We start from the raw sequence: 13,700 nt of genomic DNA on the forward strand, positions 1-13,700 counted from the left end.
GCTCGAAATCTATGAGCCTGGGACTCAGCACTACTTCTACCTCAATTTCTAAGAGCATAGAGGAAAGTTTGGGATACTTGTGGATGCTCAAAGTTTCTTCCAAATGCTTGGAAAACTTTGGAACGCCTAAATTAAAGCCCTGATGTTTAATAGGTAACTCCTGTCAGCTGTATTGCATTCAGTGATTGAGCACTTTGACCAGCCCATCTCCTGAGTGAACACCTTGCCATTGAAGGGTATTCATTCAGCCCTTGACTTCCAGGAAGATTGAGAGCATCAGGTCCCCGGCCTAGACACCTGATTGAGAACATATTACTTGAGTATAGTGTTGCAGAACATTTTCTCTTTTTCTCCTTTTAAAAAAAAAAGTTCATGCTGTTATTACTGGGTTATGAATTACTGTTTTTAAAGCATTTTTATTATATGCCTAAACTTTTTTCTCCCCATTTTGTCTAATGCCCTAATTCTTCTACATTTTCAGTCCATTCATGTATGTTTAAAAAAAATCTAACTGTGCATCTGGCAGCTAATGAATTGGTCCACATATCTGGTAGAGTTCTAATGAAATAACCATCCCTTTTATAACACTACTATACTTCTGATGTAAAAATCCATGGAGGGAACCTTTTGACTATAGAAACCTGGGTGCTTTGATGTTTGAGGTTTTATGGCATAAGATTCTTAAAGCTGATTTTGTTTTTAGTAATCTTGCTAGGGTGGCTAATCAACTAATTTATTTAATTAGTATATTAATTTCTATTGCTTTCTTCCTTTCAAATGCTGCCCCTCAGCCCGTCTGGCATGTTTGATTATGACTTTGAGTAAGTTTGATTTGAATTAGTACTTGTGCTGTGTTGTTTAGTGTGTAGACACCAGTATGCCTTTTTGAGACCTTTCTAACTCATAGTTTATCTGTTTAATTGTAGGTATGTATATTAGGTTAGGCTGGGAAGTTTTTTTAAAAAACAGAAAAACGTGATGGAGGTAACATTTCATTTAATAACTTAAGCAAAATTAAGTAATCTTCACTTCTCTTCATTTTTATTTTATTTTAAATAGATCAACTTTACCTTATTTCGTATTTAAACTGATTTCCTGGCTTTGCTTCATAAAGAGATTAATAGTATCAGATTTGGGTATTTTGCTCTGGAGAAGTTTAATAAATGAAATTCACTTAATTCCTATTATGTATCTCACATCCTGAAATACAAACTTCTAGTCTTTCTTTCCTGAACTTACCTGCCAATGTGTCTGAATAATTATCAGTGATATAGTTACACAGCTAACACATTAATGTAGAGCATGCCCTTTTAATCCAATCTCTCTAACACATACTTTCATAGTAATTTTTAAAAATTATAATGGCTTTTACAACCACCATATTTCTTATTGGGTTGTTATCCAAGTTTGCATTTTGGCAAGGTCTAGAGAATCTGCTCTTACAATTTTTAACCGATCCTTGCTGAATAATAAGTGGGTAAACAACTAAATTTGACATGTAGTCTAATGAAAAATGTGGATTTTTCTTAACCGAATAGTCTTTGTTGTAGCTTGTACCAAATGCAGTATCTGATTCTTGGAGCCTCTTTCTGCTGTTAGTTAAAATACAAATATCTTTTGTCTTTTTCACCACAGGATTGATCTGAAGCTAAACAAAAAGCCAAGAGCCGTAAGTATCAGTATTCTGACGTCACTAGAGAGAACTGGCCAGGCTTTGCTGGCTGACTTAAAGCTATGGCCTAGAGCAAAAAATGAAAAAGCAACAAAGTTCTTATTGCTTGGTCTCTGTTTACTTTTGGAGCCTAGAATAGTTTTCTCAGACACATTTTTAGCTGTTAAGAGTATTGAGTTCTTGGGGCAGCTAGGTGGCACAGTGGATAGAACTCTGGCCTTGGAGTCAGGAGGACCTGAGTCCAAATCTGGCCTCAGACACTGGACACTTGACACTTGCTAGCTATGTGACCCTGGGCAAGTCACTTAACCCCGATTGCCTTACCAAAAAGCAAAAAAATTAAAAAAAATAGTATTGTGTTCTTGCTTTATATCTTAAAAGAAGAAATAAGTTCTCTAACAGTTTTACTTTAAATCATTCCCTTTTGATTCAACAATTAAGTAGTCAGTACTTGGGCTTTCCAAGGCAGGGGAGCTCAGCTGAAATGTGTGGTGCTACTGAAGACAAGCTTGCCCTTTCCGTGTAATTGGGGCTTCTTCTCTTTGCTTTGGTCCATTCTAGACACCCTTACCTCTGACCAGGTGTTGCTTCCCAATCCCTGTGGTTGGTTGGTCTCAAGGTAGATGCTGTGAGATGGGCGGGTGGATGCATTAGTATTTTTTTTCTCCCCTTTGCTGAGGGAAAAAATAGACTCAAAAGTGGGTTTGTCAAAAGAGTTGCAAAGGACAGCACTTTGCTTTGGAATAGGCTCGTAAGCTATGCAGCTTTCTGTACTTGAGTACTCTAACAAAGAATTGTTTTACAAACCTAAAATAATAAATCCTTGTGTTCTTCTGAGTTCATTTAGTGTAGTAATTAGGAATTTTGCTTTTCTCCCCCACAGGATTATTAGAAGACCCATTAGTACAGAAGCTTACAGGCTGTAGAGCCCTGCCCTCATACAACTTCACCAAGAGAAACACCCCTCCACTGAGTGGCCATTAATGTCTGCACTCCCAGACCCAGTGCCTGCATTGAGGAGTAGTTTGTTCTAAAGAGGGGTGAAAGAAAATCCTTTCTGTAAAACCACATCAGACCATTTACCTCGTGTCATTTTTAGTAACTGAACTGCAGGAAGACCAAGGCATGGTGCAGTCCTAGGTTGCCTACTTTCTGCATTTCTCCATTCTTGGGATTGAGTACTTCCTAGCACTGGCTGCTCTGGCTGCATCAGATTCTTCTGTGATACCCATCAAGAGATATCTTGGGGTTTGTTGTTTTTGTTTTTTTTTTTTTTTGATGCTAGAACCAGCGCCCAATTGTGTTTTGTCATATGGAGGCTGTAAATATCAGGCATTTTCTTATTCTGCCTTATGTGTTGTTTGTTGTTACTGTCTTATTTTCTTTGAGGGGTTTGTTGTAATACGCTTGTACAGCTTATGGCTTCCTGCTGTTTTCTTTGGAATCTGATTATCCTTACTTGGCTTAGAGGCTGATATCCTAACACAGATAATTTCTAGTAGCATAAATAAAATGGATGACTTGTCCTATTTGTCTTTTTGCAGGGGGAAGGTAGAGGGTTATTTAATTTTTTTCCCATCTTCTGAGTTAGAAGCAATTTTCATGTACAGGAAAATGGTAATAGCTAAAAAACATAACTTTGAATCCTTTTAAAAACATAAGTTTTTATTATTTTGTATAAAAAATAAAATTTCACAGGCTTCAGTCTCTCTACTCATGCTTTACTTTTGCATTTGAGATTTTTTTTCCCATTGATTTTTATTTTCCTCATTTCATACCATACAGAAAATATCTAGTGTTTGACACTCATCTCTATTTTCATCTTGTCTGTAATCCTCCAATTGGCATTTACCCGATTCCAGAAAGATCCATTACTAAGTTTCTCTTTGCACCTCCATACGATGTATGGAAGAATTAAAGAATTCCATAGATAAATGACTTACATGGGGTTTCTTTTTTTTTAAAACATTTATTTATTTTTAGTTTTCAACATTCACTTCCATAAGCTTTTGAGTTTTAATTTTCTCACCCTCCCTCCCCACCTCTTTCCACAAGAGGGCATGCAATCTGATATAGGCTCTACACATACATTCATATTAAACATATTTTCATGTTAGTCATGATGTAAAGAATTAGAACCAATGGGGGAACCTTGAGAAAGAAGAAACAAAACAAAACAACAAAAGAGCAGATACATCCTTTCATCTGCATTCAGACTTTTAAGTTCTTTGTCTGGATGTGGATAGGATTTTCTATCATGACTCTTTTGGAGTTTACAAGGAATTTCCCAAGTTGGAAAGCTATTGTAGGCTAGTTAACTGGCTTAGCTTCCATTTTAAGTTGTGGGAAGGGGGGGCTAACAGATTGAAGAACCTGAAGAACCTAATGAAAACTGTGTACAGAAACTTACTAGTTTGGTAATTTGACTTAAAGCAAATGTTAGGGTTTATTCAAAGGAACAAGACTTTGGGGGTTTGTATTTTATTTTATTCCTTTTGTTGATGGGTCTTACTTGTATCCATATCTTTATTGGGGAAAATTTCTCATTTGCTAAATTCTTTTTTTTTTTTTTTAATGAGGCAATTGGGGTTAAGTGACTTGCCCAGGGTCACACAGCTAGTAAGTGTCAAGTGTATGAGGCTGGATTTGAGAGTGTCTGAGGCCAGATTTGATAAATTCTTGATAGATCCACAAAGTCCAGAGGTTTTTTTTGTTAATGGGATGAGGTTCCTGAAGAAAGGGTGCAGTTATCTTATCAAATCAACACCCCTCCCCCATCCCCAGCAAACAGCATTGCGTCTGTGCTCAGGCCAGCTTTTCAGATTCGGTGCCTCCTTAGATAGCCTTTGGCTTTGTTAGCAAGAGTGCCTGCATCAGAGCTGTCCACAGAGCAGTTAGATGTTTATACCAGGAAGGATGGTGGGAATAAGAGGCATCCTGAAGGAAGACCTAGCAGCTGTCTCCTCCTCTTATCATACTGGCCCCTTTGGCCAGGGGAAAGGCCAGTATTATTTCTCATGTATTAGTCATTGGTTTCTGTGATGCTTAACCTAGCACACAGCAAACCAGTTGTATCCTTAGCTCATGATTTGGACTTCGTTAAGTGATTTAATGGCAGTATACTTAAAAGGTGGTTTTTAAACATACATGTACATATATATATATAGTATGCACTCTCCTCACACCCACCACCATATGAATTGCTATATCATTATAAAGCCAACTGCTTTCATTTGTTTTTTTCTATCAAAGGGATCAGTCCCATAGAGATTTTCTGGTTTTAGGTAGATCTGACTTGGAGTTGTATGCAGTAGTACAAAAGAGGTTTTTAATTCTAGGACTTCTAGGACACTTGGAAGAACTGCAAGCCACCCTACCAAATACACTTGGAATATTTGTCATTTTTGATTTAAACTAGGAAGTGCAGGACCATTGCCCAGCTTAATAAGGAATAAATGCTTATCCAGTGTCATCACTGATCCAAAGAAAAACTTGGGGAATGTAATAGAACGGGAACACGTGGAGAGAGCACCTGAAGCTCATAGCAAGCAGGGCCTTGCAGGTAAATATTTGTTGGTTTAATGTGATTGGGCAGATTGGTTACCCAAAACCTTTTCAGATTTAATCCTTCTGGTTTCCTGAATGCCCTAAGATTGCCTCTGTTCTTGGCAGTTGTTAAGGCCAGAGGTTAAAATACTCAGAAGTACTACTACAAACTATAGAAAAACTCTTTATAATAGTACTGATACCTTGGGGGAATTTGAGTTTCACCTAAGGACTCTGGTGGATTTGTTGAGACAATTGTCCTAAATGAATAACAGTGAGTCGCTTTATGTGAAGTGCTTAGAAATGTGTAGGGTACTATGTAGAAGTCAGCTACTACCTCCCCTTCCATTTTGCTCCCTTCTCCCCATTTCCCAGAAGCCAAATAGTCAGGGTGGGGAACTTTCTCTGTTCTTTCCTTTCTTCCCCCATCTCAAGCTTTGCCTTAGGGAAATATATTCCTTCTTACCTCATTTCCCACCCTGTAAACTGGCTTACCTTCAGTAATTTGAGACATTTCAAAGAAAAACGTTTCCAAGCACTTTGTTGGTATGCTTTTTGTTTCATTATTTATAGGGGGAGGTGACATTTTTGCAGAGTCAAAAATCAAAATGTCTTCATCCGTGAATGCCTTATTATGGTGTATTCTTGTGTAAATAGGGCTTGCCTTCGGTCCTTGGGGCTTGAGAGGTTCAACGTGATGGGAATTCAGATTTGTATGTCATAGGAAGTTAGAACTGGGCACTTTTCTGAACAGCATTAATTTCATCCTTACAAACTGAAGATTCCAAGCAGTGACCAGGAAAAGAAAGCAGTTAAGCCTACAGCAAAAGTGTTAGTCTAGTCACATGTGTAAACTCAGTTGAGCAAAGGGACTTTTCTCAGGAGCTGAGCTAGACAGGGATATTCAGAGTGGTAGCTGGTCTGTGGGTCTTTGGGAATCTTGTAAGTGCTTTAAAGAGTAGGTGATGATCATTCGTGTAGTGAAACCTCATTAGTACTAAAGGGGTTGGGGTTCCGTGTAGCTAAACTGAACTAGGCAATTTTGAAGGGCAAATTCATTACTTTCAAGTATTTAACTGGCACAAGACTAAAGTGTGGTAAGTAGAGATCCTCTGGGACCCACTTTAATGAGCAAAAAAGAATGATGTATAGTTTTATCTGTGAATGTTTTGAAAGGTTTTTCTTAAGATATTTAAACAACCTTCTTACTATCTTTGCACCATTTTCTTTAAAAGCCTTTTCTTCAATATTGTACAGAGATAAATTTCCACTTTCCATTTCAAGCCTAGAATCCAAGATGTTAGAATTGGAAAGGACCTTAGTGATCATGTGGTCCAGATGAAGAAAGAACCCTAGAAAGAAGGAATGAGTGGCAGAGCCCAGACTAGAACCCAGGTCCTTGGTTCCCTGTCCAGTGCTCTTCCCATGAAGTTTTATTGTCATCGGATGCTTGCCTGAAGCTTGCCTTTGTCACATCTTTGAAAAGAAAGGGTTTGCTAAGCAAGTGAAATCAGTGAGAGGGCAGGGGGAATGTTTAGTTTGTGGATTAAAGCAAATAATTAGCATATTTTAAGCTCAGTAAGGAAAGTAGTTAATAGTTTAATATTATATTCAAAAGTAATACCAACTCTTTTAAAAGGTTCTGTATGTGGACTTTGCATAAATTTACAGATATTCTCCCATCTCTCCCTCCCCTACAATCACTTTATTCCATTTTTATTCAGGAAGCTTGCTTATGTGTGACTTTTGTTCTGGTGATACCTTAGTTTAGGGGGTTCCTTGCTTTGGGTGGGAAGGGGAGGAAGGTCATTTTTTTTTTTTTGTAAACACTTATTTTTCCCCAAGAGGTGTCATCCTATTTACAGTGCCTAGAAATGGGGTGTGTGTGAGTGCGTGTGTGTATGTGTGTGTATGTGGCAGATGCCTCTGGAAATAAGAGGAAAGGATTGGAGTAGCCATTCCTTCCATTTGCAATCAGAGCAAGTTGTATCGATATCTTTTGGTTTTATAGGTGATCTTCTTCATCATTTGGAACAAAGTAGTGTGTGTTTTAACTTTGATAATCCTGCTCCTGTAGAATAAAGGTTCTCTTTCACTCTCTGAAATTTGTTTTGGTGAAATTGATGATGGTTTTCGCTTATCCAAAGTTAAACCAATTTGCCGTCTTATTTTCTCTGTTCCCCCCACATCACACACTCCTATTTCTCAGTTCTATGGCTCTGGATTGCCCAGGCCAATGAGGTATTTCTCCACGTTCAATTTCATCATCTTCCAGAGAGGATGTCAAGTAAGAATGGACCTTTTTTCTGCCTTAGTTGTTCCTTGCCCTTCCTATTGCTGTATTTCAGATGCTGCTTGCTTTATTATCCAATTTTTTATTTTTCAGTTGCTTTGAAGAAGATAAATTACTTGAGTTTCACAAATCACGTGGGGTTGCTGACAGAATAGATAATCCTTGAATTTGAATTTGTGTAAGACTTCCCAAAACCATTTGACAAAGATTATCATTTCAAAAATCTGTAGGTGCAGGTGCTCCTTCCATCTTCTCAGATCCTAAACCCTTCCTTGCCTTAGTAGATCTTCCTGAGTAGACTGAAAAACCCATGCCCTGGTGATGGGCCTCTTGGATTGTAGCTTGCCTGGTTTTGGGACAACAGTCTTTTACCAGGTCGTGCTCCAAGTTTTCATCTTGCTAGGACCCGTCTGAGTTTATGAGCTCAGGGTCTCTCCATGGCATGAGGAGATCTCCCAGATTCTCTGTTGGACCCCTTGCAGTAGGTAGAGCCAAAGTTATCCTGTTTAATAGTTGGAGTTTGAAGCACAGAGGGTGTAACTAAAATCAGTCTCCTAGAAGATGGGAGCTAGAATAGGTCTTAAGAGTTCTTAGAGTACAAAATCCCACCCCATCCCGAGGGTCAAAGAGGGTAAGACAAGATCACACAGGAGGTCAAAGGCAGAGATGGAACTCAAACCCATATTTCTTGAATTTCTTGACTCCAGTGTTCTTTCTGTTACACTGTGGATCAAAGACTGCCAGTTTCCTATTGCCATTGCAGGAAAACCAACAAATTCCCCAAAACGAGAATAGTAGTGGTTATCATAAGCACATTTGTGAAAATATAAACAAGAATTACATTGTTATGTTATCAATAGTCATAGGAGACAATCTTTTGAAAGACATGGAAAGCCCCTGTACAACAAGAACGTTCACTTCATCATCCTTTCCTCCTCCTCTCAGAGGATTTACCTGTCCACTGGGTTTTGTGTGGTACAGGAAAGCAGAAGTATTACCATTACCAGCAGGTACCGGTAGATGGCAGGCAGTGCTCCCAGAAAAGAATGGTCCTGCCCCCATTCTTGACAAGGGCACCTGGAAAAGGGAACAGGAACATCATGAGCCTCTGGAAGACCAAGTCTTTGAACCAATTGGCCCTTTTCCAGCCTAGGGATCATAAACACAATAATTTATATGCCTAGAATGCTTTATTATGGTTTACAAAGTGCTTTCTTCACAGATCTGTGAAATAGGGCAAGTAAATCTTAGGCTCATTTTAGAATTGGGGAAGCAAATTCAGAGTAGAAAAAGGGATTTGCCCATGCTTGAACAACTAGGGCTGAGGCTGGGACTTGAACCCAGATCTCATGACTCCATGGAAAGAGTCTGAGGGTTCTGGAGTCAGGAGGTCTGTATTCAAATCCCAAATCTGCTACTATTTGTCTGACTTTGAGCAAGTCATTTAACTTCCCTTGGGCCTCTTGGCTTCTTTATCTTTTCAAGGGAAGGGGATCACTTAGATGGCCTCTGAAGGTCCTTCTAGGTCTATGATCTTAAGTCCAGAGCTTCCCTCATTGTCCATCTTTATTTAATTTTTTTAAGTTTAATTGAAAAAAACTATTTAAAATTCTGAAATCTATTTTATCACCCACTCCCTTACCGAAAAGAAAAAAAAAAGGTAAACAAAAGTATTAAAAATATGCACTATATTGGCCCTCTGCACCCTGACTCCATCCCTTTTTTGTTAGGAGGTGGATAGCATGCTTCATCATTGGTCATCTGAAATCCATGGTTGGTCACTGCATTGATTAAGAGTTCTTAAGACTTTCAAAGTTGCTTGCTTTTACGATGCAGTTTTTATTGCAAACCTCTGCATCAGGTCCCACATGTCCTCCCAGTAGTCCAGATCTCTTTCCAGGACACCGTAGGGAATTAACAATGGACGCAGCTCATTTATATTATAATAATCTAGTCATCCAGCTGATGGGGTGCTTGGGTGCTTGCACTCGGACCCCAATTTCTCCCTAGTCTTAGAAACACTGTCTCTGACAATCATTCCCCAGCCCAAGGACACTGTGCCTAGCAGTTACTCATGCATGGGCCCCAGCAGGACCCTTATCTGTCTTTCTGGTGCAGCTACACAAAGCTGGGTGAGAGAGTGCTGGGCTGCTCAGGCCTCAGCCCTCACATCATGTCTCTGGAAGCCTCCCAATTCCTTAGTAAGTTCCTGTCTTGTGAGAAAGCTTTCCCGTGTTGCAGAGCATTCTCTCATCCAGACAGAGAGAGAGGGGTGCCTTGCCCAGCCCAAAGAGTTTTGTCCTTGGCTGGCCCAAGCATTCTTCCTCCTGCCAGACTCCCCAGATCCATGCCTCTGTCATCTCCCTCCCTGTCTGGTATACTCCCTATACTTTCCCATCCATAGCTCCCAAAGACACCTAGACTTTTAGATTACCTAATCGGTAACCCTGGCATTCTTTTCCCATGCCCTTTTCCATATAAACCCTAGCTCCATCCTCAGTCTCTTGCAGGTTCCTTAAGAATCAATCCTTGCCCGCTGAAAAGCGTAACAATAAATCTTTGCCACCTTGACTTAAAGAATGCTTGAGTCTGTGAATTCATTCCAGACAACCCCATCCTGTACTCCAGTCTTTGACGGATCTCACCCTCTCAGACTATAACCCAGCCAATATTTAGACAACTAGACCAGTGATGGTGAACTCACTACCTATGAAGGAAGCCCATTATATTGTTGGTCAAAGCTCATTTAAGTTTTTCTGTATATTGAGTTGAAATCCATCTTCTTTGTATGTACCAATTGCTCTTTGTTATTCCCTTTGAGAGTCAAGTAGACAAATCCAATCCCTCTTCCCTATAACAGCTCTTCAAATACTTAAAGACTGTGGTCCTGCTCCACCACCTTAAATTTTCACTTCTCCAGGCAAAACATCCCCAGTTCTTTTAACCCAGCCTCATATGATAGTTTCAAGGTCTCCAAACTGGCCACACTCCAGGATACTTGGTTTAAGCCTAGAAGAGCTGCAAGGGTGGCCCCTGCCTTCCCTCCCCAACACTCCCCTCCAGCTTGAGAAAAGAGTAGAACAGAGAGTACTAATGTATGGGGGCAGGGCCTAGAGGAAGGGGGTTTAATGGTGGTGGTTTGTTGTTGTTCAGTGGTGTCCAACTCTTCATTTGGGGTTTTCTTGGCAAAGATACCGGAGTGGTTTGCCATTTCCTTCTACAGTTCCATTTTATAGATAAGGAAACTGAGGCAGAATTAAGTGACTTGCCCAGGGTCTCATAGTATCTGAGACTGGATTTGAACTCAGGAAGATGAGTCTTTTTGACTCCATGCCCAGCACTCTATCCACTGCTCCACCTACCTGCCTGTGGTGGTGGTAGGGGGAGATAAAATGCCCAATTCTCTTGGAGTGGCCTCCCCATGCTGCAAGCCATGGATTTCCCAAGGACCAGCTGCCCAACAAGGGAAGATTAGTTAGAGGGCTAGCCTAGCCTAGCCTAGCCTAGCCTAAGCCTGCAGCCACAGCTGAAGACTCCAGGAAGCAGCGCCCTGAGGAGGCCCCAGGCCAAGGCGGCCACTGGGGCCTCCTGGGATAATTTCCAACCAGGAGGAAGTTGAGCGGCTGTCCTCTTCCCTCCCTTCCCACTCCACACCCCTTCCTTTCCTTCAAGATTTGCATACTTGCTTGTTTCCTATTGGTCGATTCTCATCTTCAGGAACCAGGAAGGCTTTGGTGAGGCCCTTTGCTAATGGGAAATTTTCCTGGCCTAGGAATCCAGAGACCAGGGTTTGAATCCGGACTGCCCATTTCCTTGAGAAAAGTCTTGTCTCCACTTTGGCCCTGTTTCCTAATCTGTAAAGTTGAGGAGGGATTAGAACTTTAAAGTTCCTTCCATTTCTTTACATTCTAAAATACTATCAGGAGGGCAAGGAATTGACAAAATGGACAGACAAGTCCTTGGGAGCCAGCTGAATGCTCTCAGTTGAGCCTTCTTTACCAAGAACTGACTTCTCACCCATGACCTAACAGGACCAGTCTCTATTTTACTGATGTGGAAACTAAGGCCCCTAAATATGGCTCACTTACCAGCAGAGGCAGAAAAAAACCAGTGTCAGGCTTCCCAATTAAGAGACTGCCCAATTAATTGTTTTCCTGATCCTTTTCCCCCATGAGCTTAAAAAAAAAACCTGACCCAAAAAGGCCATATCATAACTCTGAAAGCATTTCTTAAGCACCCATTATGTCATCAGATCATAGATTTAGAGCTAGAAAAGAAAAGAGAGTGGTGTAGTCCAACTTCATTTTACAGGCTAAGGAAACTGAAACTCATCAAAGTTAGACAACTAGACAAGCCCAAAGTCCCACATGTTGTAAACCAGAGACAGGATTTGTACCCAAGTCTTCAGACTTGAGTGCCAGAGAACTCTTTCCCTTGTATCATGCTAGTTCCTCAAAATGAAATGGTCTGACTACTCTCAGCCCTAAGTTGCTGCCCCTGAAAGGCCCTGCCTGGAAGACAGATTGGGAAATGGGGAGGGTGGAGGGAAAGAGGGGAGGGGAAAAGGGTTGCCTGAACCCAGGAATCCTAAGCTGGGAAAAGTAGTGGCTGCAGATGTCACGGTGACTCAGCCTGCCTGGCAAGTCCTCATTCCCTTGTCCATTCTCTGACCCACCAGTCTCCTCCTTGGCCTTGGCCCAGGACATTGCAAAGCTCAGTTTTTGAGTCCAAACGGTAAGACACGTCCCGCAGTGCTCCAGAACATAGCAGCCCAGCCCAGAGATGACCACAGGCTCTGGCTAGGGTGGTCTGGGAGAACAGTGTGCCCCACAGCTGGGCCCCAGAGCCTTGAGGGAAGGGCCTGGACTTTGATTCCTCTGGGCCCCCAAGTTCTATTCTGATTTGGCTGGAATCTGAAAGAAGATAAGAAACAATGATGGAGACTGAGAGAAAGAAACTGAAGGAGACAGGACATAAGTGGTGACAGGAAGAGACAGAGAATGAGAGAAACAGAGAGAGATTGAGTTCCACTTCTGTAAATTGAGGGGTTTGGAGTAGAGGAGATGCCAAGTCCTTTCTAGCTCTAAATCTTGATACCCTGTTAACTTAAGTCAGGAAACAGCTACAGATACAAAGACAATCGAGGCTGCTGCATATGAATCCTTCTGGGGCCAGGGTGCACAGCAAAGACTGTGTCTGAGGAATCAGCAAGTAACCCTATTGAAATACACATGCAAATAAGATGCAAATGAGATGGGAGGTGCCAAGTTTAAACGTGGCTCCCCCTCTGCCCTAGGATGATGAAAGTAGCCTGAAAGAGCCTGAAAGAGCCTTTGTGGCCTCCTCCCAGGCTCGGGAAGCAGAACCGGGCAGTCTCACCAGATCATTCAAGCCCTGTGGGGGCGGGGAGGGGACGCAAGAGTAGGGTTCTCCCTCACCTCCCCACCCAAGGCCCAGCGCAGCTTCCTGGGATGGGCTAGGGGCGTGGCCAGATAGCCTGGAGGTGGGGCCACGGAGCCAGGGGCGGGGCTCTGAGGTCTGGGACCAAACGTGCCGTATGTCAGAGAGCACCTGGCTAATATTAGAGGCTTGGGCTAGGCCTGGGTCTGAGTCACCGCTTCCTGGAAGTGGGTGCGGCTGGGACCCGCCTTGCCTGCACCACGAGTGGAGGTCTAACCTGTGCTGAGGAGCTAAAAGACCCTCGACCCAGGCCTGAAGGGCAGCCCCAGGAGGGAACTTCCCCCCTTTCTCTTTCCCAGGAAGGGCAGAGCCCTAGTCCCATGGGCTGAGCAAAGCTAAAGGTGCCAACAGCCCCTACCCTGTTCCAGGATACCTGGGTCACCAATTGCTCATCAACCTTTTGCCTTTCCCTGGGCTTACTCCTTTCCCATCAAGAGGTGGCCCCTGGCGGGGGTAGAGGCCCTAATTTTTCCAGTTCCCATTCTGGAGCTCCCAAGACTTCCCAAACTCAGCATTTTCTGGGGGTGGAGGTGGTGCAAATGTGAGCAGGATAGCCGACATTTGGTTCTGCTACCCTTCCTACCCTTCAGACCACCAACTCAGATCAAAATGGGGAAACTCAGAACCCCATAGGCTCCAAACTATAGTAAGGATGAGACAGAGGAAAGAACTTGGGACTGGGGAGTCCCGACTCCCCTATTGACTCCTTTAATTATTTAAACATTTATT

General features: G+C 42.0%; 1 protein-coding gene across 3 annotated transcripts in view; it reads left to right on the plus strand.

The window, feature by feature from the left end:
* The window catches only part of MEAF6 (MYST/Esa1 associated factor 6), a 30,124-nt gene extending 26,927 nt beyond the window's left edge, over positions 1-3,197 (plus strand). For 2 of the 3 annotated variants that reach the window (XM_027864692.1, XM_027864693.1), the window contains exons 6-7: positions 1,636-1,669; positions 2,556-3,197. In XM_027864692.1, coding sequence (XP_027720493.1) covers positions 1,636-1,669; positions 2,556-2,564 — 43 coding nt within the window. In that variant the 3' untranslated portion in view covers positions 2,565-3,197. Of the gene's footprint in view, positions 1-926; positions 985-1,635; positions 1,670-2,555 lie in introns of all 3 variants that reach the window. The other variant, XR_003569311.1, reaches the window with a different exon arrangement.
* The last annotated feature ends 10,503 nt before the right edge of the window (positions 3,198-13,700 follow it).

The sequence above is a fragment of the Vombatus ursinus genome, unplaced genomic scaffold (assembly GCF_900497805.2).
Source record: "Vombatus ursinus unplaced genomic scaffold, bare-nosed wombat genome assembly UNPS02014775.1, whole genome shotgun sequence".
Taxonomy (NCBI): domain Eukaryota; kingdom Metazoa; phylum Chordata; class Mammalia; order Diprotodontia; family Vombatidae; genus Vombatus; species Vombatus ursinus.